Source organism: Heterocephalus glaber, unplaced genomic scaffold (genome assembly GCF_053883595.1).
Source record: "Heterocephalus glaber isolate CG9 unplaced genomic scaffold, H.glaber_assembly_v1.0 deba00001504, whole genome shotgun sequence".
Taxonomy (NCBI): Eukaryota; Metazoa; Chordata; class Mammalia; order Rodentia; family Bathyergidae; genus Heterocephalus; species Heterocephalus glaber.
Window position 1 is genome coordinate 25,783,829 of NW_028258324.1, and position 25,339 is coordinate 25,809,167.

Here is a 25,339-nt window from a genome sequence, read left to right on the forward strand (position 1 = left end):
GGTAAAAAATGTATTTTGAAAGAGGAGCCTTCTGGCCACAGAAGTTAACAATGATTATCCTTAAAGAGACACTCAGAAACATGGATACCTGACGGTTGAGCCCAAAGCCCAAGCCCAAGCCCCACTGCAGGATATGGATGTATCCAAATGGCACTCCTGTTAACGCTCAAGAGGAAGGCTGGCCGGATAGAGAGGTGCCAACCAGCATGAATCCAGGGAGGTTGCAGAGGCCCCTAAACCAGTTAGAGGACTTGAGCCATGTGGGCACATGGACAGGGCCAGAGGCTGGGATTACTTTCCTGGCTAAAGCAGAGGTCTGGGCAGTCTTGGTGTGCAAGTGGATTGGATCATTGTGCCCTTTTTCTGTCTATGCTGAGGTTCCAGTTAACAGACGAGGTGATGGACAACTGATGAGCAGGCCTTAAACACTGCCCAGAATAGTCCACTTGAAGGTCACATGGCCCTAAAACACACCATCCATTTCTTGTTTTCATTCTTCCCTGTATTCCCTAATCCCTAATCTTTGCACGAACTGCATTGTTCTAAGAACAGTCAGACCATTAGTGCTAACTTGCCTGCTTTGTAACTTTCTTTCCTATTGGCTATTTTGTATTGCTAGGTCCTTGACAACTTGGGTATTCCCTTTTCCACTTTCAAATTGACTGTAGGTGGAAGTTAATGCATGAATTAACAAATGTCACTCTCAGCCAATGCCCTTATAATTTTGAAAGTGTCTTACAATAACATCCTGGTTAAGAGCTTTGGCTCTGGTGCCAGACTGCCTGGATGGAATCCCAGTCCTGTCACTAACCAGCCATCTCATCCTTGATGAGTTATTTAACTTCATGCCTTGGTTGCCTCACATAGTGGTTTTGGAGACTAAATGAAATAAACCATGCAAATGCTAACCAGTGCCTGGCCTGGGTGAGTATTTATATTTGTGAACTATTATTCTTAATACTGCTTAATCATCTGTGAACTGCCAGGAGAACAGGCTAGAAAGGAATAGAGTTCACACTCTGATCATATTTTAATTTGTTTTAGTTGGCATCGCTACCATGTTATAACTATATTGTGTTTATATCAAGTATTGGCTAATGCAAATATAAATATCAGTACATAGGTTGAGGCAGTGATTGGTTAATATAGGACAAACAAATGCTGACTCTGGGCAAAGAAGTTGAGTCAGGGGTGAAAGAGAAAGTGGAAGGAAGATATGCAGATTCTATGTGCAAGATTCAGGTTTTAGGCTTAAAGCTATGTATTGCAAGCATGAGGCAATACCTGTCTACCCACCCTCACCCCGTAACATACAAACACATGTGAAAAATCTGGGATGGATTTCCTCGTGCTCATTGTTAGAACATTTGTTGAGAATAGCTGTCTGAATCCTACCCATTTTTCCCAGGCATTATCCTATTCCCACTTCCTGCACAAAGTCTTCTTTGAAAACCTCACCTGCATTACTGCTTCAAAATTCCCACACCCTTTAACATCACCATGGCACTAGTAGCACTGGCTTGTTCTGTTATTTTTTGTGGATGACCCATCTCCCTGCATTGACAAAACCCATTTGGAAGAACACACATTAAATATAGTGCCTTAGACATAACAGTTGCTTATTTAGTTGATTGCCCTAAGTATGCACAAATTTGGGCACTATAGTATTTATCCTTTTAAGGATAAAATTGTCTATGTGTATAATATGTGTGTAAAATATACTGTGTGTGTGAAGAATAAGCTTGAGGATATCAGGTATTCCTTTCATTGTAGAAATGTTAATGTGGAATAATCACCCTTAAGAAAGAATTTTACAAGTAGGCTTTATTTTTCTTACATATTTTTGTAGTGGCACCATTATAGGATAGTAACAGCAGTTCAGGCCTCATTAAGAAGCAAAATTGTGCCAAATCCCGTCTCTGCCACTTAATAGCTGTGTGGTGCTAGGCAACTCAGTCTCTCTGTGCCTGAACTAGCATATTAATAAAGTCTACTCTGTAGGAATATTATTATTCCCAACCATGTCCTTAAAACCTTTGAGCCCCAAACATAGTAAACTCTCAGATGATATCTATTTAACAGGTCTCTTAACATTTTTTTAAAAAGTAAACTTTAGAAGTTAGGAAATGTTATGTCAACAGAATCTGCATTATTTTGATTTGTACATCATACTCAAATGTATTGGATTCCTATGTAAATCCACTGAAATCTAACATGTAAGCCTAGCCCCCAAGGATCTGTCCAAGTTTATCTTTCCTTTCCTATTCAGAGGGGCTTCTCCAGATCTGACTGGAGATACTTGGCAGTACACACAGGTGTTCCCTACCTGGACTTATTAGACTATTACCAGCTTTCCAGATGCCATCTGCTGTACAAGCTTCAAGTCACATCCTGTCACCACAGCACCTCTGCCCCCTGCAGCTGGCTTCTCATGCCCTCCCTCCTTCCTAAATTCCTGAGCCCTCCTTGCTCTGATTTTCCCTTTGGCAATTTTTGCAGTCGTCTTTATTGTTGTTTTTATTTTCATAGATTTCCTCCCAGCTAGTACAGAACCAGGATTAAATCTTATTCTTTTCAAGATATTATTTATTATGAAATGTGTGTATACAAAAGTATGTGCTAAAAAATGTGCGACGTTTTATTTTTGTTGTTTTCCATGGTAAAACTTTTTATTTAGATTTTCTTATTGTCTTTCAGTAGTTTTTTGTCCCTACAGAGTAGCGTATGTGCATTTTTTTTCAGCCTGTGGGGTTTTTTTTGGGGGGGGGTATATGTTTCTGGTACATAATAATTACATTCCTAAGCCGGGCATAGTGGCGCCTGCCTGTAATCCCAGCACTCAGGAGGAGGAGGAAGATTCCCGTGAGTTTGAGGCCAGCCTGGACTACATAGTGAGACTCTTATCTCAAAAAAAAAAAAAAAAATACACACAGGTATCATTACCTGCATGAGAAATGTCATAATTGAGAGAATCTGAACAGATGTGAGCAATGTTTGAAAGTATATTTTTCACAGTGCATTCAAATACATGAAAATACTCACATGGGAGAGAAGCTGTATGTATGTAGTCAGTGTGAGAAACCCTTAAGTTCTTTCACTTACCTTCACGTACCTTAAAATAATGAAGGGCCCCACACTGGACAGAGCCCCTGTATAGATGATGTGAGAAACCTTTTAGTGATTCCTGTGACTTGAGAAAACATGAACAAATTCTCACTGAAAGTAAGTATAAATATAAAATGTGGGAATTCTTCACTTTCACATGTCCCTTCCTGGAAACTTGACATTGCACAGTGGAGAAACTCATATCAGTGTACTTTATGAAAACACCTCTAATCATTTGGTTTTATTTGTAATTACAAAAGAATGGAGTGTAGTGAGAAACTGAGAACATAAGTGATCTACACAAATCTTCAGTTAGCCTATATGTAGGAATGCCTATTGGATTAAATCCCTGTGAATGTGCAAAGTTCTGTTATAACTCATTTTCAGAAACCTTTGAACATGTCTCAGTATAGGAAACTTACACGAATATGTAATATAAAAACTTATTGTCAGTTATCTGTGTCTAGAATGCTACAGATGATACACAATAAAAGGAGATATCCTAAAGTAAAAAAATAATTACATCCGTCTTGGGGAATTGATACATATACATATTGCATCTTGATCTTTTTTTTTTTTTTTTTTTGGTACTGGGGATCGAACTCAGGACCTTGTGCTTGCGAGGCAGGCAGCAAAACCACTGAGCTAAATCCCCGGCGACATCTTCATCATTTTTACTTCCTCTTCCACCCCTTTCCAGACCCCCTTCCCATCACCACAAAGGCTACCTCTTTCCTAACCAAGTTTTATTTTGCTTCTTAAATTATTATTACTGTATTTTGGATTTCTCTCAGCATGTAATATTTATCCTTTTGTGTCTGATTCGTTTTATGTAGTATTATAGCTCAACGTCCATTTTCTTACAAATGACTCAAATTCATCCTTTATGGTAGAGTACTCCATTGTGCCACATTTTCTTTATCCATTCATCTGTTAATGGACATATGCCACTTCCATAATTTAGCTGTTGTGAATTGTGCTGCTATAAACATGGGTGTGCATATACCACTGTAATATGCTTTTTTAACTCTTTTGGGAAGATACCTACAAAGAGAATAACTGGGTCAAATGGAATTTCTAGTTTTAGTTTTCTGAGAAATCTCCACACTGATTTCCATAGTGGTTGTACTAGTTTACATTCCTACCAACATACAAGGATTCCTTTATCCCCACAGCCTCACCGGCATTATTATCTCTCAGGATACCCATTCTTACTGGGGTACAATGGAATATGTGTTGTTTCTGACTTGCATTTCTCCAATGACCAAAGATGCTAAACATTTTTTCATGTATACTACTTCTGTGAAGTGTATTTTCATTTCCATGACCCATTTTCTGATTGAGTGTTTTTATTTTGGGGTGTCTAATTTAAAAATTTTTAAAAATATATTCTACAGTAGAACTAGTCTTCTGAGGAGTAGCTAGCAAAATTTTTTCCCATTCTGTAGGTTGTCTCTTCACCCTATTGGCTGTTTTTTTACTGTGCAGAAGCTTTTAAATTTGCTGTCATCCCAATTGTTGATTGTTTCTTGTACATTTTTGGTTCTGTTCTAACAGCCCTTGCATATGCCTATGTCTTCAAGAGTTTTACTTATTTTTTTTCTTCCAACAAACTCAGTGTTTCTGTTTTTTTATATCTAGGTCTTAGATCCATTTTGATTTGATTTTAGAACAGAGTAAGAAATTTGGGTCTAGATTCATTCTTCTGCATGTGGATAGCCAGTTTTCCCAGCGCCATTGTTTTTAAGAGGGTATCTTTTCTCCAGCATATGTTTTGGCCCTTTTGTTGAAAATCAGATAGCTGGAGGTACATGGGGTTGTGTCTGCATCCTCAGTTCTAATCCATTGGTCAGTATGTCTATTTTTGTGCCAGTACCATGGTGTTTTTGTTACTGTAGCTTTGTTATAATTTAAAATCTGGGATTGTAATGCCTTCTACTTTTTTTGCTCATGATTGCTTTGTCTACTCGGGATCTTTTCTTGTTCCATACCAATTTTAGGATTGTGTTTTCTAGTTCTATGAAAAATGCTATTCGTATTTTGATTGGAATTGCATTAAATCATGGAACTATTTTGACAATATTTGTTCTGCCTATCCAGGAACAGGATGTATTTCCATTTTCTGTCTCTTCAATCTCTTTTTGAGAATACTATAGTTTTTCTTATAGAGGTTTTTCACTTCCTTGGTTAGGTTAATTCCTAGGTGTGTTAATTTTTTTTTTAAGCTGCCGTGAATGGTATTGCTTTGTTGATTTCTTTTGTTCAGTATTTTAAAATACCCACCACCTAAATTAAGAAATGAAACAGCACAGTAGGATGACTGTAGGTAACAATAATTATATATATATATATATATATATATATATCTCCAAAAAAGCTAAAAAATATTTTGAATTTTTTACTCTAAAATAGTTTGAGTAGATATATTTAACTTGATTTGAATGTCACACAATGTTCATGTATTAAAACATCACATTCTTCCATTAATATGTATAATTTTAATGTTTTTATGTATCAGTTAAAATTTCATTTAAAAGAGAAATGAGGGCTGGAGGTTTAGCTCAATGGCACCACACCTGCCTGGCAAGTGCAAGGTCCTGAGTTTGATTCCCGGTTCCACAGAAAAAAGAAATGGAACACAGTATCTTAGAAGCCTCCTTTTGTTCCTTCCAATCATAGCTTCTCTTCTCTTCCCTTCCCACACAGGTAAATAGTATCAGGAAATACATATTATAAAGTTTTCTAATCTTTAAATAAAAAGGCACTGGCCTTTTTGTCTTTATATAAGTAGATCAAATGAATGATGTAATTGTTTCTCATTTCTTTTTTTAATGTAAAGGCTTTAAAAATTTATGTTTGCTATAGTTCATTTTCACTGCTGTATTACATTCTGTATTTCATATGCCAGAAATTTTCCTTTTAGAAAAAGATGAGATAACTATAAAATCTCAACGTAATATTTGATAAGTAAGTGTTTCTTATTTTACTTCCTTCTTATTTCTAATGGTGGGTCAACTGGGATAGCTCTGATCCTCTTAGCTCTGTTTGGAGTAATGCCACAGGGTCTGATCCTAACCTATTCCCATTCTGTGGAAACAGCGGGTTACACAGAGCATATCCTCTGGCACACATAGTAACTTCTCAGAGAGAGTGACTAGAACCAACCAATGCTTCTGCAAGGCATTCTCACTACTGCCCACATTCCACTGGCCAGACCAATCCGTAGTGCCATGTCAGCTTCAGGTGGAAAGAGTACTTAGGCTGTCGAGGCTAAGAGCAATGCACACATGTTGAACAAAGAGCAGTAACCTAATCTAACATGTGGACATGTGTTTATGACTGCAAACAATGCTCCTGCTGCGAACATTGTGATTATGTATCCTTTTATACAAGGAACTTAGCTTCTGTGTGGCAGAACATGAGCATTTTCAGCTTGACTAGGAATACCAAATGTTTTCTAAGTGATTGTGCCTTTCCTATCCAGGATGAATTTGTGCTTCTCTTGTTGAACTGAACTACTACTACTTTTTGCATTTTTATGTGTATTTAACACATAGTTGACTAATCTCTAAAGAATCTTTTCTTGGTTTTACCGTAAGGCCAATTTCTTTTCCAACTGCTACTACAAGACGGAAGGTGCACTGTTAAGATTACAGAACAAAGACCTGATTATCTGTCCATGCTCAGAATCCACTGACCATCTCAACTTGTGTTCACTTGGCAGGTTTGGAGCAAATGCCAAAGTTGTGCACTTCCTAGGACAAGTCAAACCATGGAATTATACTTATGATCCCCAAACAAAAAGTGTTAAAAGTGAGTCCCATGATCCCACCATGACTCATCCAGAGTTTCTTAATCTGTGGTGGGACATCTTCACTACCAATGTCTTACCTCTGCTTCAACATTATGGACTTGTCAAAGACACCTGCTCATACAGAGATGTGGTAGGTTTTTTATTTTTTCTTTTCTTTCATATAAGTTAGTGCTGTACCTTTTAAAACTTGATTGTCAGTAGAATTTGGGAGTATTTAGTAATATTCTAAACAAAGACTCTTGTGAAGTCTGTGAATAGGTAAGATTTGTGAAAAAGAAAACAATGACTATCTTAGAATGGAAAAATATTACTACCACAGAAGGAGTAAAAGTACTAGGTGGCAAATTTCATTGTATCTGATAGCATAAGAAATGTTTTTAGAGTTTTTTGATATATCTGTATATTGTAACTATAAAGCTCTTAGCTCATTGTCCAAAAGAAAGATTTTGAGATTATTCCTAATGTACTAAGTCTATATAAATAGACCAGGGATGTAGCCTAGTGGTAGGCCACTTTGCCCTGGAGGGAGAAAAAAAGGGCCCATTTAATGTTTTAGAAACTTTAGACATTTAAATATACCTATTTTATGCCATCTGCTTAGAAAAAAATGTGTTTTCAGTGAAAATCACAATATATACAATAAATATTATTTCCTGTTTATATCCCTGATTATATAGGTTTGTGAAAAAATTTTTAACAGGGAGATAGATGACATTTAAAATAACTTTTAAAGCATGTTTTCTGGCTTTAAGGTCTTCTCTGAGGTTTTTTTCTTTTGGATGAATTGGAAGAGAATGAGGAATTATACTGTTTGTTAAATGTTAAGATACAAAAACTACAACTAAAGGGGCAAATTATGAATGGGAAATTGGTTAATTACCTGCCTACCATTATAGCATTATAAGGAGTTCTTCTCTTTTCTAAAGTCTAGATTTTAGTCTGTCACTTGCTAGCATTTGTACCAAAATACAGAAAGGAGAAAGAGAGAGATAACTGATACTTTTAAATATTTCTTATTATAAGTGTGGTCCATGAAGTAACACTTGTACAGGAGTTGGAACAGTGCCTGGCATATAGTAAATGCTTAATAAAAGTTAGCTATACTTATTTAATCCCTACAAATACTCTACCAAGTAAGTACTATTATTGTTAATGTCCCATTTATAGATAAATGAGGGTTAAAGAACTTATATAACTTGTCTTAGTTGTGTAAGATTATAACAGCAGAATTGAGACTCAGATCCAGATCTGAAAGACTATTATCTTAACCAAAAATTTGAGACAGACTTTCTTAAGGTATAGCTCTTCAGACCAGAACTAAATGTAGCACCTTTCATAGCAGAGGAAGGGAAAATTAACATGCTCACAATGGGGCCATAATCCGTATATCTCACTGCTGGGCAGCTCTGAGCCACCAGTGGTACATACATGACTGTCCCATCATGTATCACTGGTTGTTCAAGCCAGTGGGAATGTGTTAAACTTTAAACAATGATCCATTTTAAGTTAGATCCAACATCCTTGACTAGATTTCAAGGGCCTTTCTCTTAGGCAAGTTCACTGTAAATTCATAGCCCCCATAGTATGAAGCAGAGAACTCACTCAGGAAGAGCCTGCGTTTACCATTCCTGTTACAAAGGGAAGGAAAAGGCAAAACTGATCCAATGGATCAGCTTTCTTATGTTGCTTCAGCTTTATCACAATCCTATACCCAAATTCCTTGTAATTCCAGTATATTTAAATACATATATACATACTTACATATAAAGCAAAAAAACAAGAATCAAAAAATTTGTTCCACTATTTTCTGTTAAAAGCACTTTCCATTTTTATTTATCCACCTTTTTTCTCTTAAGATTTCCAGCCTTCTCACTTTACCATTGATATTCCTTCATTGGTATACTTGAAGTTGACTGCCTATCCATATATAATGAGTCAATTTTAATTTAGCATAGATTTGCTGTTTTATGCATTTACCCTGTTCTTTCTGCAACACAAGGGCTGAGAATTATGAACTAAGACAAGGTTGAAGATGGGAATTGAAACAGTTGTTCAAAACTAAGCAAATTAACAGAAGCTACAAGAATAGATGCTACTTGGTAATCCAAATGAAAGCTTGGACAGAAAAATTCGGTACATAGCCTCAAAACCATTTAGCTTTCCTTCTTATAATGTGACAACTTGTGTATGTGTTGTGGCTCTCTGGGTAGGTTCTCTAGAAAGTGTAGCATTTTAAGTGTACTTTTGTTTAAGTTCTCAACCTTTCTGAGCCCACACAGTTTGAGAATTTATCATGAGACTTGTGTTCTTTTGTCTATCCATCTTACACTGTCTAATGAACTGTTTGCAGCTTTCAGACTTGGTCTATACACTGGCTTTCTCTTGTGGCTTCTGTAGAAAGGTATGCAGAACTTAAACATTAACCCTAAATAATTTGTTCTCCCAATGTTTTCACTGAGTCAGTAAGTCTTCATTTCGTTAGGAAAAAAAATCATGACCCTCGTATTTTTGTGTCTTTTTTTGTTTGTTTCACGTAATGGTTTTCAGTTTTTGCTACTTTGCATGATAATTCATCCTTGCTTTTCTTATCTTCAATTTATTGCATTCTTTAAAATGATCTGATTTTCAGCTCTCTTAAGGAGTCTCTTTTATGCTCTCTTTTTGTAGGAACATGCCTCAGGAGCCATATCACACCTGTCCCTTGGGGAGAACCCAGCTGCACCACAGCCTTCTGTATCATCAGAAGACAGGAAGGAGCGGTGGGAACAGGGCCAGGCTGATTACATGGGAGCAGACTCCTTTGACAACATCAAGCAAAAACTTGACACTTACCTCCAGTAGAAGCTGCCATTTTCCTCTGAACATCCTTTCACAGGAACTTCTGATACTTAGTATCTAGAGCTGGGTTGAGAATAGTCTGTTGCAGGTGTTTACAGACTTTCACTAAAACTCATCAGATGAAGGGTTTTTCCGGAAGGACAGGTGAGAACTGGGCAGAAGTTGTGAAGCTGTACTTCTGTTATATGGACAGTGTTGTTTCATAACCCTAGACTTATTTAGCTGTTTCAGAAATTCTCAGTTATGCTGATTGCCAACATATGTAGTAAAGAAAACTCAATATTAAGCTACAAAGATGGTTTTATTTACTTGTGTAGAACCAGGTTCCAAATCCATCTCCCTTCAGAACAGGATATGGCTTCTGCCCCTTGCTTGTTATACCTGTCAGGAAAGTTGCATTTTAGGATTGCCCAGGGATTATCAGTGACAATTGTGCTTCAGGTAAAGGCAACCTTTAATAACACTGCTGAGTGATTCATAACTTGTCAACAAATGGCATTAGGCCATTTTATCTCCTATGTCTGAATACGTTCACCAGTTTTCTATACACCATAAGGCAGCATGCTGAAATGCTTTTGTTCAGTTCTGTATATGTGAAAATAGCAGTGTGCTCTCTGATGGTTACCTGCAGTTAATACCCTGTATGAAAAATAAAGACTAATTGCCATACCTTGGTTGTTTTAAGTATTTCCCCATCTCACCTTTGAAAAAAAATCTATTAGATTTTCCATAATTTGTGAAACTTGTCATAGATTTTTTTAAGTATAAAGCTTGACACAGATATGCTTTAAAAACTGCTGCCTAAGAAATCTAATATTTTCCAATGATGGTGATGGATCTGACAGGTGGAGAAAAGTGAGATCAAATCTATCTAGTGTCACTTGAATTATATCCCCAGTGGGCACACAAGTCGTCAGCATATGGTGATGTTAAAAGCATCAAGCTCACTGTCCATCCCTGAACATACGCAGTAATCTTTAAGAACTGCCAGAATCAGCACTAGACTCAATTCCTTCTACTGTTTTTATCCAGAATAAAAGCGTAAATCCTAGGCTGTAAGGGATGGCAAGGTAAGGAAGGATGGGTCCCAAAATGATCCTTTGAAACTGAGTAATCAGAAATAATTCTACTGAATAAGAGTCAAATATAACAAAAACCTTTAATGTTAGCAAATGCTCCAGTGGGTTTTGTGACCTAGCCTTCTGTCATACTCCTTCATTTTGACAATGTCCTATTGGCTACCTGGGTCATTTCTATTCAGTATGGCTGAATGAATCCCTGGGGTTTGAGTATCTGGAGACAGGAATGACTGAGGGCCACCTGGGAAGGTGGGTACAAGAGCTCAAGAACCTGCAGATTTACCTAAAATTGTAAAATGATAAATGACTTCTGGACTAGTAGAGAATAGTTACCAACATCTTCAAGTTCATGAAACATTTACCAAAGATTAAGTGCTTCCATGTGCTGGTGCTGTGGCTACAAAGACCTCTAGATATTTTTAGCTAGTCAGAAGCTCCTGGCTTTTGGTTTCTGAGCTCCTGGTTGAGATGAAAAGAAACCTAGTCTTCAGATGAAGAATGCCACCTCACTCTTGTGGCCATGTAATATATAATCCAAATAAAGTATGTTAGAAATGACAAAGTTTTTTTACTTTTTTAAGAAATGGGGATAAATACTGTGTCAGTTTGTGTTGTATTTATTATATATTTTTTTTACAAAGCACGAAATGAAGTTCTCAGTTTAGCCAAAGCTATTAACTTTTAGAATCAGAAATAACAGGTTCAGGGATATAGCTCAGTGGCGCCACACCTGCCTGGCAAGTGCAAGGTCCTGAGTTTGATTCCAGGTACTGGAAAAAAACAATCAGAAATAATGACAAGTTCACCAGAGAAAAATAGTCTGTAATGTGCATAAAGATGTGTCAAGTAATGTGGCTGGGAAATCACTGAACTAGCCTAACATTTTCTTTCTCTCAACTTTCAAGGACCTGTCTTCATTAACACAAAGTATTAACATTTCCACACAAAGCTGTACAGCTACACTGCAAAATCTCTTCTGGGAAGCCCAAAATGACAAGGGGTTAGTTACTCAGATGTATAAAAAGGTAGTAGCTCAAATTATAAAACATACATTAGTGGAGGCTATCAATATACCCTTTTTAAAATCCCTTTGTGAACAGTAGTAGGTACAACAGACTTTGGCCATAAGACAAACTTGCTCACTCAAAGGCCAAATCCATTTCTTTCCTTTGGGGATCAGCTCCATGCTTGATCAAGGTCTAATTCATGCATAAGGTGAATATTGGTCTTAATTCCCCTTCCACCTGTTGTTTCCTCACTGAAACTTTTGCAAATACTGTAATTATAAAGTTAATGTATTAAAAAGCTATTAAGTTATTATGAGCCAAACCTCAAATCTGTCCTAATGTTTATGAATCTCATCGAAAGGCTAATGAAGAACTTTGGCAAGTACTTAAGGAAAAAAATACACCAATGTCTTTGACATATCCCTACATAAAAGTTTTGGCGGCCTAGGATAATTTCATTAGTATTCACAGGTAATAAACTACACAGGATATTTTCATTTCCAATTTAGAGTTAAAATTTTCAGGGAAAATCTACAGTGATTGAAATTACTATTTGTATATGTATTATCCTTTTTTTTCTTACATCTGAGGAAATTATTTGGGACCAATGTTATAGATCAAGGCATTTAAAATGAACCTTAAATATTCACTCATTTCTGAACAAGAAGTTGCAACCAGGGCCAGGGATTTAGTTCAGTGGTGCCACACCTGGCTTGCAAGCACAAGGTCTTGAGTTCAATCCCCGGTTAAAAAGTTTCAACCAGTTAAATTGAGCAAAATAAAAGGTGGTAATATGAATATATTACAGTACTTTTTATGTGCAGTCAGGTAAAATACTATGTAATATAAACAACTTCATAGAAATTAATAAAATTTATTCCATTTAAAGAGGAAATAGTCAAATTATGGCACTGAAGAAGGTAATCAATTTTTGAAACATTTATTTTAAATTTAAGACACAATCCAGTTTAAACCACAAAATTTAGTTTGAACCACAAGTGGGAATACAATGCTTTCAATATATTTCTAGAGCTATTATTCTATATAATAATAAAAGTGAATTAACAGCATAGCATAGTTTTCATTGCAGTAGTTTATATATTGGGATGAATTTTTTTAACACCACTTAAAAGGACTGTACAAAACAACATTTTTAAATGACTTGCCAAACTTACATGTTTAAAAGCATAACTCTTATGTATTTGGGTAAAGAAGCAAGATGCTTCATCTTTATAGCTGAAGTGAATGGCTCTGCTTCTGTAATCATGAAGAATAGACTATTGGTTTTTTTTATTTTTTCAAAAAATTCTGTTTATCCATAATCTCACTGAAATACTGGTATACTGAGAAACCGTATTACACGTTTAATGAGATTCTGATCAACCTGATTTTTTTTTTGTAATACTAGACCTACAAGGTAAAATATTTCCCTAGGGCTCCTAATGGTAGCTGACCAGCCCCAAGTTAATTCATTCTCATCCCTGCAGAAAGGTCTTTCTTGATGTTAATGAAAATGAGTCCTCTACTTTCTGTTACCTCTGAGAAAAAAGAGACAAGATTTTTGAAGGCTAATTTGTTTCCTTGGAGCAAGAGACAGGACCCAGGGAGGAGAGAGAGAGGACTTAGCTGGTGACATCTGACAGATTACATATGTGCCCTATAACACAATGTTGCCTCTATTATCTTTCAAGTCACTTCTGACACTATAAGTAAAATTTTAGGTGTTACTCTGTATCAAGTACGAAGCATCCCTTATTACAGTAATCTCTTTGGATTAAAAAAATTTAAGGAAATAAAACCGTGGACTACCTAACACAACTGCTAAAATTCTAGCTTCTTTTAAATATGACTCAGAGTCATCTAGAATTCTGTGGCAACTACTATGAATTTGATTATGACAACAACAAAAATGCAAGAATGAATTACTTAAATTACAAAATTAAATTCTGATTTCAAACACACATAACAAAGAAATTTTTACATTCGGGATTAAGATGTCTTTAAGAGTTGAAACGACTTTGGAGGTCATCCAGCCCAACTTCCATCCAGATATCACGCCTTTCACATACAGAAGTCTTCTGAATTATAAAAATTTATAAAGTTATTTCCAAAAAAAGCTACATAAATAAAAAGTCTATTTATAGAAATATCTATTTAAATTCCATAATTTAAATATTCAAATTAAATTAGGTAGAATTGGTTCCTCTTACCCCTGCAGACTACATTTACACCCTGTTTGTATCAAGTTACATTTAAACAATGAATGCAGTACCACTTGATTAAAATGGAGAAAATAGTGCTCTAACATGGTCCCTAATTTTTCAAAACCTAAACTTTCAAGTTCCATATATGAGCTGGGTGTGGTGGCACATGTTTATAATTCTAGCACTCCAGGAGGCTAAAATAGAAGGATCACAAATTCAAGTCCATCCTGGGCAACTTAGTGATTTTTGCAAGACGCTGTCTCAAAATACAGCAGCAGGGCTCAGTGCTAAGGCCCTGGGTTCTATCCCCAGTACTGGAGAAAAAAAAAGTTACATATATAAATTATATCTGAAGTTGTTTAAAAGAAAAATTCCAACTAATTTGTTAACCTAGAATTTGGTCTCTTAATAATGCAAGTAAGTTTTGAAAGTCCAATAAAATCATGTGTGTGTGTGTGTGTGTGTGTGTGTGTGTATCCATCCTTTACAAGGATTATGAACCCACTGCATCACAAATCAGAGGCTTTGTTGAAAAGCCAAATGTATCCTACATAGAAAAGTCTCCATTGGTCAAAGAATAAAAGATCTGACCTTATTTGGAACAGGAAAAAGCTGAGTACTTAGAAGATATATGAAAAAAAACTCAGCACAGAGTTCTCTATGAAAAGTTGAATAAGAAAGTCACTTTTTATCTCAAAAAAATTATTTTAGGCCACAATATATAACAGAACTTATTGCTATTTGAAATATCACTGAAAATACATCCATTATATAAAAGACATTAAGTGTCAGTAATACCTGTTTACTAATGTAAAACAGTATGCTCCTCATGGAAGACATTCTAGATCTCATTCTTAAATCTTTTCTCATTTCCAACACTTACGTATCTGATAGAACTGACCTTACTAAAATCCCACATATTATAAATCAATTAAAGTTTTGATTTCATTAATTTTAGCTTGTTTCATTTCATTAGCGTTTGTCTTTTTAGTTCCAAAAGCTCCAGCTGCAAGTTCTCTTTTCGTATTTTGTATTTTCAGCATATTTTCTTCAACAGAATCCTTCACAATGAACTTTAAAAAGAAAAAAGATAAAATTGGTATTTTTTAGTTTTTTAGGTAACAATATTTAAAATCTTAAAGCCTACTAAAAAATGAACTATTGCGAATCATGAAGGATAAAATATGCTAATACTGCTCACATAAGCAGAAAAAATAAAATTAAGGATATTTGTAGTCTTAGAAGCTTATTTCAGCTTTCAAAAATGTGCAATAACAATTTATAAGAAGCTGTTAGCTCCTCTTCTTTCTCAAAGTGCAATGAGAATATTTAGAACATGAGATTATAATACTAGAGCTAAACACTGCTTTCCTTCATCACCCAAGAGGTTTTTCCTTATAGAAAATGGCTGGGAGGAGAGAAGTTACATTTATAACCCTATCACCAGACCAGAGCCCCCCCAAAAAAACTATATGAGAAATTCTGTAACTAGAATAATAGCAAAATGAATTTAGTATTACATGGCAAATGAAAATTTTCTGGAAATACGACAGTGAGTCTTTATCTAGTATGAGTCATAATATTAGAGAGAAACCAAAATATGTGACAATCTCTACAGATTCCTGAAATGTATTTAATCAAATTCAACATAAATTTTCATAAAGTTTGATTTAAAAAACCTTCAACCTGGGAATAAAAGATACATCCTCAACCTTATTAAGAAAGACATGTTTAATGTGAAACAATAGAAGCCCAACAAAAAGAGGAGTAAGCCAAGACTATAACTGTTATTACTACTATTTAATACTGTATAAGAATCCCAGTTATTGTGATAACAAAATAAATTGTATTATAAAACTCCATTAAAATATGTAAGCTGGGTGTGGTGGCTCATGCCTATAATCCCAACACTCTAGAGGCTGACACAGGATGATTGCTGAGAGTTGGAGGCTAGCCTGGGTTACAATAGTGAGTTCAAAGCGAGACTCTATCTCAAAAAAAAGTAAGTAAAGTAAAAACATAAGAGATCTAAATAAATGGAGAGAGAAACTGTTTATGGTCTTGAATGAGAAAACATTCCTTATTTCTAAAGAAAATTCTCAAAGGAATCAAATTCAATAAATCCCAATTCACATTTTTTTCTTTTTCTTTTTGGGAGGGGGAAACTTGAGATTGAATCCAAGGCCTTCATGCTGAGGTACATCCTCAGCCCTTTTTAAAACTTCTTTAATTTTTCAAAGTTTGGAGACAGTGTCTTGCTAAGTTGCCCAGGCTGGGCTTGAACTTATGTTCCTCTTGCCTTGGCCTCTCAGAGTGCTGGGATTAAATAATATTTCTTAAATGGGATTTGATAGTCTACCAGTGATGGTGAACCTTTTAGAGCTTTCAATGATAATAAACAGCCAGCTGCGGCACATGTGCCATAAGTTTGCCACCACTGGCCTAGACCAAAAGTCCAAGAGAAGTAAACAATGACAAATATAATTTTTAAAATGAAGAGTAATGAGAACACTTTACCCTACTACATATGAAAGCATACTTTATAAAACCGTAGTTGTTATAAAATTGTCCTGAAGATAGGAAGAAATCAAAAGAACAGAACAATCTAGAAAGAGATTAATATATACATTTCATATTAGTAGAAAAAAAGGAAAACTTTAAAAGAAATGACAGAACAAATGGTTCATTTGGAAAAATAATAAATTTAAATGCATTTCACAAAACACAAAATCTAAAAGAATCATAAGTAAATACAGGAGAAAAGTTTTCAAGATCTGAAGATAAAGCCTCCCATCATTAGTAAGACTTTAAAACCTAGGAACTATTAACAAAGGAGGGAGGGCACATTTTCAATCATAAAAATTTTAAAGCTTTTTCATGATAAAAAGCCCCTGAAGTTTTTAAACCCAAGCAAGTTCCTGGAATAAACCATCTCCAAATTCATAAGAAATGATTTAAAATCAGAATGTATAAATGAGTCCTTTATGCTATAAAACAGTATTTGTAATGTAACTACGAAAACAGGCAACTCATATGAAATTTACCAAAAAATTTTAATGAATAACAGGCATGTGAAATAAGTTTAAGGTAAGTAAATGCAAATTAGGAGGGTATTTTTTAAATCATAGAAGCATTAATTTATATCAGTGTCACATTACAAAGCCAATTTTGAAAGGAACTTGATAGTTATCTAATAAAAAATATCTAAATCCAGAATTCTAGCTTTCTTAATCCATCATGAAGAAATGTGTACAAAAATGCATGTACAATAATGCTTATTAACGCATTGCTTTTAACAAAAAATTGTACTGGTTAAATAATTTATGATGTATCTATATGCAGGTATTAAATAAACTTGGAAAGGAGTCAAATTCATAGAAACAAAGCAGAACAATGTCATCCAGGGGCTGGGAGAGAGCAGAGTCATGGTTCAATGGGTAGAGTCTCAGGGTGAGGTGACCGGAAGTTCTGGAGATGGATGGTGGCAGTGGTGACACACAACGTGAGTGTACTTAATGCAGCTGAACTGTACCCTTAAAATAACTGCTAAAATGGTAAAATTCATTGTGTACATTTTACCACAATGAAAGTGCTGATCTAAATGTACTTATATAGTAGTCTCTAATGTACATAGTTAAGGAAAAAAGGTATGTTAAAGAGTAATAAAGTATGAGTCCTTCTATTTTTAAAATGAATTTTTAAATAACATGTATATATGAATAAGAACATATGTAACTAGAGAGAAAAGGCTCTAGAATATATTTGAATGTATAAACGGTGAAAAAAAGAACACTTTTACATTTTGCTTTCCATAATTCTACTTAAATCATTACAATAATTACTTGTATTATTTTTTAATTACTTGTATCATTTTTTAAAAACATACTAATCTTAAAAAAAAGTGGTTCCAAACTCACTTTTGTGATAATAACTTCTTGCTTCTGGCCAAGTCGATGGCATCTGTCAAAGCACTGATCTTCAGCAGCAGGATTCCAGGCCTAATAAAAACATAGCCCTGCTGTGTGAGTGTTCTGCATCAGTCCTTTCATTTCAGTATTATCCATTCATCTGTGTCTGACTGAATTCAGATACTTGACATTACAAATGTACTAGGGGAACAAATTCACCTCCCTAAATCACTGTGACAACAGGCATTCTCCCATGTCATTTCACTCTAATACTGGTTGATTATCCCTTATCCAAAATTCATGATACCAGAAGTATTTCAGATTTCACAATTCTTCAGATTTCATATTATTTGCATAGCCTTTACTGATGAACATCCCAGATTCAAAAATCTGAAATTTAAAAAGCTCCAAAAATTTTGGTGTGTCATGTCAGTACTCAAAAAGATTTAAATTTCAGAACACATCAAACTTTCAAATTAGGGATGCTCAAACTGTACCTGACAGAGAACCTGACATATGTGTCAGCACCTAATATAAACATCTGGGTTTTGACCATTTCATTTTAAAGTGGATCTATGTATATTTAACATAGGAAAAGAAATTTACACATTCTCAGATTATTTCACTTACAATAGAAAAGTGAAGCAATCTGTGGGCACATTTATGAAAAATATTCCCTCTGTTTTACTGGTCTTTGCCTCTTCTTTCACTTTCTTCCATTCATAAAAGTATAAAAAGTTTTTAAGTTGTTTAAAGTCCTAAAAACAGTTTAATACTTTGTTGATGCAATTTTCTGTACATGCATTTGAAATCAGCTCTGACTTCAAAACTGAGCACCAAAGTAGTATTTGCTAGTCATGGGGATTGTCTTAAACTGAAGAATAAAATGATGATGTAATGAACCTGTAATCTCAACACTATCAGGATGAGGCAAGAGAATCACAGCCCTGAACAACTTAGCAAGACCCTGTCTCAAAATAAAAAATTTAAAATGGGCAGGGGATGTAGCTAAGTGCAAAGCCCTACATCTGATCCCTAGCACCACCAAAAAAAATGAAGGAAGTGGGGGGAATGAATAACCAAAAGACAGAGTTCTTTAGAAAAAACTAGGTAAATGGTTTTTAAATACTATCAGTCAGGATAAAGATCATTAAATTTTACATATTAAACTATGGGATAATTCTTTTTTTTTTTTTGGTACTGAAGATCGAACTTGGATCCTTGCGCTTGCGCAGGCGGCAAAACCACTGAGCTAAATCCCCAGCTCTACAGACACATTTTAAATTGTTATACTAATAATAAGAGGCCAAGGCAAGTATTTTACCTTGTTGCCTGTATTTTATCCAGCAACCTAATCATCTGGCAATATATGTCTAGTATGACTACCAGAAAGCCAATTTAGCTCAAGATAACATACAACTCATAGTTTCCATTCTCACGTTAGTGATTAAGGAAGCAATTAGATTCATCAGAAGCACATAATGGACATCAAAATACCACCTCAAATAGTGCTCCAGGAAAAGGGAAAAAATTGTCATGAGCATTTTTTTTCTGACTTTTGGAGTTAAAAACAACACTATAAAGCTTTACATGTTCAATGAGACAACTATAAAACTGCTAAAACATTCTGACAGTGTTTTACCTATCTAATCTGCTAAATAGTAAGTCTCTGCTCAAATCATTATTCTACTTTGATATATCAGCCTCTTCTTTCTCTAGTACTAAGATGATCAGCAAGAGAAAGAACAATAATTTGGGAATTTGTTCTAAAAGTCAACTTATAGGTCTATCACTGGGTCAATATGAAACACTGTACAATTAAATAGTTTTAAAAAATAATAGCCACAAAACTAAGATTTAAAACATCATCCATAGCACTAAGGCAAATACAGATTGTTGCCATCCATAACAAGCAACCTTGAAAACTTAAGATATGACTCATTTTAATCATATTGAGAAGGTTATCCTAAGAGGAAGAGAAACTTCCACCTTATGAATCTTCTGAGTTTCAAGCCACAAGCTAAAATCACAAATCTTAAATCTATGAATACATAGCAATAGCACAGGATTGCCTCCAGCCCAAAGTGTACTCAGTATATATTAGAAATTAAATTAGTTCAGAATCTTTACAACTCGAACAGCCCCATTATGAGTCCAGAAAAATATGCTCCTATGTGGATGCAAATTCAGGTCACACTGCTGGGTGAGTAAACTTGAGTGAATTTTAGTTTCCATTCTACCTCTAGACTTGTATTGCACAACCACAAGTAACTGCACTGTATTAGGCCCTGAACTTTATCCAGAACATTTCATTAATGGTAGTGTCTCAAACTGTGGTCTTGGACTTGAACTATCTGTAATACCTGTATCATATACCTATGTGTATATATCTATATGAAATGTTTAAAATGTATCTTCCAGAGTCTCATCTAAGAACTCCTAAATCTCTGAGCAGAGAGGTTTAAAATTGCATTTGACCTAATTCTTAGGCTTGAGACCACTAGGACCATGAGCGTAGCCATCTGGTCTACCTTATTCATAGTCAGTTTCCCAATGCCTGTACCACATCCTGATAAGGCAGGATCTCTCATTATCTGTTGGCTAAACGAACCATTATCTTAAAGGATTATAGTCAGTAGAGATTTACTCTGTATACACAAGAGAAGTAGAATAGCATAGCATAATAGTATGTAAGAAAGATACTTCCATCTGGTTTTGCTATTATGAGGTGGTGCAATGTTGGGCAAATTATTTACTTTTCTGTGCTTTAGTTTCCTCATCTGTAAAATAGAGACAATCATGTTACATCCCTCCCCAAAATTTTGTAAGCATTTAAAGTGACATATGTAAAACCCTTAAGAGATAGTCAATAGAAACATTTAGTAAATTATTAGCCATTTCAAAAGTTTGCTTAAGAATTTTCCCAATTATAACTATGAAGGTATTTACCAGTTTTTGTCTTTTACTTTTTGGATGAAGTAATAACACTTTGAAAAGTTTATAAAACTACTTACTGGATCCATTAAAAACACTCGAGAAGCTGCACAAAGATTCAAACCAACTCCACCTGCTTTTAAGGACAGGAGCATTATAGTTGGAGATCCTGTTTCAGTGTTTTGAAAACACTGAATTGATTCAACTCTCTTTTTTTGGGCCATAGAACCATCCAAACGAGTAAACACAAATCCAGAGGCTCTAATGAGGAAGAGATGAGAAACATTTAGTAGAGTACAAAAAAGTGGTAAATAGGAATAAATTCTTTCACTAATTTACTTATTTATCTTTATGGTTCTTTATTTATCTTTATGACTCCCAGGCCCTGCATGTACTAGACAAGTTTGAGCTATACCCCCAGAGTTCACTAATTTACTTTAACAAATGTTTCCTAAGCACTTACTAATATGCCAGCCACTTTTTTCTAATATGCAGTCTATTTTTTTTTTAACTAATATGCAGTCTACATTTTTCTAATAAGTTCAGGGCTTATCTTTAAAATTCTATGCTGCCAGGAAATATTCTCTGACTCTGAAAATCATTTTAGAAGGATGAAATGACTAAAACTGGTAAAACAGGTTTTTTTAGTATAAAAAAAGCAATACACATATATAAAACCCTTTACTCAGAGTGAAAATTACTGTTGAACTCACTTAAGTGGTGTTTCTATTAAAGATAGGAATGCTGTAAATTGAGAAACCACTAAACTCTTTATGTTGGGATTCTTCTTTCTTAAGTCAATCAAAGCATGCATAAGAGCATTAATCTGAAAAAAATTAAGATACTCATTAAATTCCATTTTTCAACTGGGAAAATAAGTGCAATGTTATTTTTTAAAATGTATCAAATTAACATGTAATAATTGTATATATTAATGTGGTTTATAGCAGTATCTCCATATATCCACATAACTTGCTGATATAACTGCAGCATTTGACATAACTAATCAAATCCCAAAATTTTTAACAGAAAGGTCTTGGCATTTTTTTTAACTAAAAGGCAAAAGTGAAAGACTAATTTAAAAAATATAAACACTGAAAGAATATTGTAATAATCTCAACCCCTTTCTTTTTGCTCACAAATTTACCACTTAAAAAAGCCAGTAGTCACCAAGATTATATTCAAACGATGAGATTAAAAGTAGAATTACTACTGTTATATGGTGTATATTTCCTTATATAAATATAAAGCAAATATATAAATGTTTTCAAATGTACTTTACCTTTGAACTGGATGTCCATTCCATATTAGACTTTTTTTCATTGTCACATGTCATTTCTTCTGGAGGACATTCTAGTAAATTGTCTCCATGAATATCATTTCTGCATAAAGGGCATTTAGCATGTGGCTATATTAGAAAAAGGAAAGTATGAGCCATACTTACTCAGAATAAAAGAAATACAGCACACTACATGAAACTGTTCTTCAGAAAAAATATCCTTCTCAATGACTTAAGCTAATAGTTTATAAAGCTTATTATAGCTTATAAAGCTATCAGATCTGGCTAAATCCTATCAGGTTAATTCAAAGCAACATCTGTTGTACCTACACTAGTAAAATGAGATTACATCTTAAATAACCTAGATACCAAACACCATTACAATAAAAAAGATTCTGAAACTAAAACTATGTTAGAAATTAGTACAACGGAGACTATGGGAGGACTTCATGGAGGGAGAGGGCTAATGATTAGAAGAAGATAAAAGGAGACCTGAATAAATAGCTTACATGTTCACATTATAGTTCAGTAAACTGTACAATTATAATTTGTTCATTTTTCTACATGTATCAATTTAAAATGCTAAGAAAAGCTTTTGCACTAACTGAAGACTGCTTAAACCTCAAAATATTTTACCACATAAAAGAATCCAGACCTACTTTATCCAAAATAATAGCAAATAGCCACGTGTCAAGTCTTTGAAGTGTGGTCAAGTCAAGAATACAATACTACCAGATTTTGAAGACTTATTTTAAAAATAATTTAGAAAGTGTAACATATTACATTAATATTTTTATTTTGGATATACTGGCCTAAATTAAATGTATGATAAAAATTAATTTCATGTTTCCTTTACTTTGTAAAACACAGTTATTAGAAAACTTTACTTTTGTGTCTCACATTACTCTATTGTATGTATTGGACAGCAATGATCTAAACAGTTCGTTAAACTAGGATTACTGACTGTAAGACAATGCCTCCAAAGTAATGACTTTCTATGTTAAAAGAACTTAATTAAGAGACATATCACCTATTATTGGAATAATTAACCATAAAAGGTCATTATTAAATCCAAGACTTAAACTAACACTCTCTTAGACTTGTGTTTTCATTTACACTAAAGAAAGGTGCTTCCACCAAATACCAAGCCTACACTAAGCAAAAAACTAACCTGCTCATTCTGAATGACTTGGCAAATACAAGGTTTACAAAATACATGTGCACAATGTGTTATCACAGGAACTGTTAAAGAATCCAGGCAAATTGCACATTCTTCATCTGAACCAGAGCTCAGAATTAATTTCATCTTCTTTATTAACATCTTTCTCAGTTCTTCAGGTGTATCATTTCCTGGAGAAAAGGCTAGAAAATTAATTTCAGAGCAAAATTTGTAATCACTAGACAATTTAATCTATTTTACATAAGGAAATGTTCTGCTTGCCAGTTCCGTATAGGTACTCTTTCATCTTTTTCTGTCATAACAGGCTGAATTTGAAATTTTAAGAAAAATTCAGAAGACAATAAGCCAACTTACCTAATTTATACAGAGGCATCATTATAATATGGTCTGCCCACACTGGCACAGAAGAAAAGGCAGATCCAAAGTGAAACTTTCATCTAAGTGTATGTATCACTGAAAATCCTGAAAAGAACTCAGAATTCTATTTCACTGGTAAAAAATGTTTGTATAGATTTACTATTTTGGTTCACTAAAACATTAATGTCCATTTCACAAAACAAAACCACAAATCAAGTTTAGGCCCTATAAAAATATCTCATTCAGATTTAAATATCTCTAAAAAATGTAATAGTATGAACCAATCATATTTCTTTACCTGAAGGACCACTGGATGACACTGCATTTGTAAGAAGGTGAGTATGACAACAAATCTGCCGCAATCTAAGCAAAAGACCCAGGACATCTGCATAGTGTGCAAGGACAGTTCCTTCATTAAAATACCTGGGAGGAGGGTAAAAAATTTAAGATGCATCATGTACACATACCAACTATTATCAATGAATGCAGATGATGATGATGATGATGATGATGATGGGAAAGGAGGATCTAAAGAGGCAGGGAGGGAGGTGAGGAGGGGAAGGGAAATAAAAAGAATCAAGATGTAAGCACATATACTCACTCCCTAAGATGAATGCAATCATGTATTCCCAACATGAACTAATAAAAAAAATCACAGGCAAACACTTTTAAGAGTGTAGGGGCCTCTAGGAGCCTCTGGGCCTAAAAATCTCTCCAACTAGGATGCACACACAACTGGAGCCGCCCAAGAGCATTCCCAAAGCTCCCTGAAGCTATCTTGGTGCTCCATTCTTAGGCTGCCACTTGTATTTTTGAAAAGAAACATAAAAAGCATTTTATATAAAATCAGGCAATAACATACAATGAGATGAAATGCAAAATGTCCATATACAATACAGGAGAGGGGTCTCAGACTTTCTATTCTGTTAAGAGCTAAAGTCTAGAATCTGGATCCTCCTTTTGTTATTTGGGATAAACCCTTTCTGTACTTCACAAAAGCAAATAAGGTGTGATTTGCTCAAAAGGATGCAAGCTAATGAACCGGCAAGAAATAGAACCAAGTTTTCTTGAGTCCTCAGTGAGAATTCCTTCTGTAATATGACAAGGTTACTATAGAAAACTAATTTTTATTAAGGATCTACCACATGTCAGGCACAACACTGGAGTCCTCCATATACCCCCCATTAAATGTCAAATCATCCTTTGATATCAGTGCTATGTCTAATATGGAGATGATGAAATTGAGGACCTGGCCAGACAAGTAGTTTGTCCCAAGTCACACATACTTGTGGCAGTAGAAAGGGGATTAGAATATATGTGCCTTTTGTCTAGTTCCACTGCATCTCTTTGTAGGTTGGGAGACTATGTGCACACACATTAAATTTATTTCAGTATTCTTTTGCTATCTGTAGCTGTCTGAAAAATAGCCCCCCCCGCAAATACTGGGTCCTAACCCCTAGAAACTATAAATGCTACCTTATAAGGAAAAAAGGTCTTTGCAGAAGTGATTAAGGTCTTAGGGTAAAGAGATTACCCAGGATTATTAAAGCGAGCCCTTAGATACAAGATGCATTCCTAGAAGGGGGAAATGGAGAGAAATTTGACACATAGCAAGAATGTTACGGTTTGAATGT

General features: G+C 34.7%; 2 protein-coding genes across 14 annotated transcripts in view; one reads left to right on the top strand and one right to left on the bottom strand.

Moving 5' to 3' along the window:
• Gyg1 (glycogenin 1) overlaps positions 1–10,426 on the top strand; it is a 34,474-nt gene extending 24,048 nt beyond the window's left edge. For 2 of the 4 annotated variants that reach the window (XM_004834417.4, XM_087186324.1), the window contains 3 exons: positions 6,830–7,049; positions 9,270–9,320; positions 9,587–10,426. In XM_004834417.4, coding sequence (XP_004834474.1) covers positions 6,830–7,049; positions 9,270–9,320; positions 9,587–9,760 — 445 coding nt within the window. In that variant the 3' untranslated portion in view covers positions 9,761–10,426. The remainder of the gene's footprint in view (positions 1–6,829; positions 7,050–9,269; positions 9,321–9,586) is intronic. The other 2 variants (XM_004834418.4, XM_087186325.1) reach the window with 1 other exon arrangement.
• Positions 10,427–12,767: 2,341 nt separating this feature from the next.
• The window catches only part of Hltf (helicase like transcription factor), a 92,115-nt gene continuing 79,543 nt past the window's right edge, over positions 12,768–25,339 (bottom strand). For 4 of the 10 annotated variants that reach the window (XM_087186316.1, XM_087186319.1, XM_087186318.1 and 1 more), the window contains exons 19-25: positions 24,004–24,128; positions 23,340–23,530; positions 22,172–22,297; positions 21,603–21,715; positions 20,970–21,150; positions 17,965–18,045; positions 12,768–15,120 (exon numbers count right to left, since the gene is read on the bottom strand). In XM_087186316.1, the coding sequence (XP_087042442.1) occupies positions 14,968–15,120; positions 17,965–18,045; positions 20,970–21,150; positions 21,603–21,715; positions 22,172–22,297; positions 23,340–23,530; positions 24,004–24,128 (970 nt within the window). In that variant the 3' untranslated portion in view covers positions 12,768–14,967. The remainder of the gene's footprint in view (positions 15,121–17,964; positions 18,046–20,969; positions 21,151–21,602; positions 21,716–22,171; positions 22,298–23,339; positions 23,531–24,003; positions 24,129–25,339) is intronic. The other 6 variants (XM_087186322.1, XM_087186320.1, XM_087186321.1 and 3 more) reach the window with 3 other exon arrangements.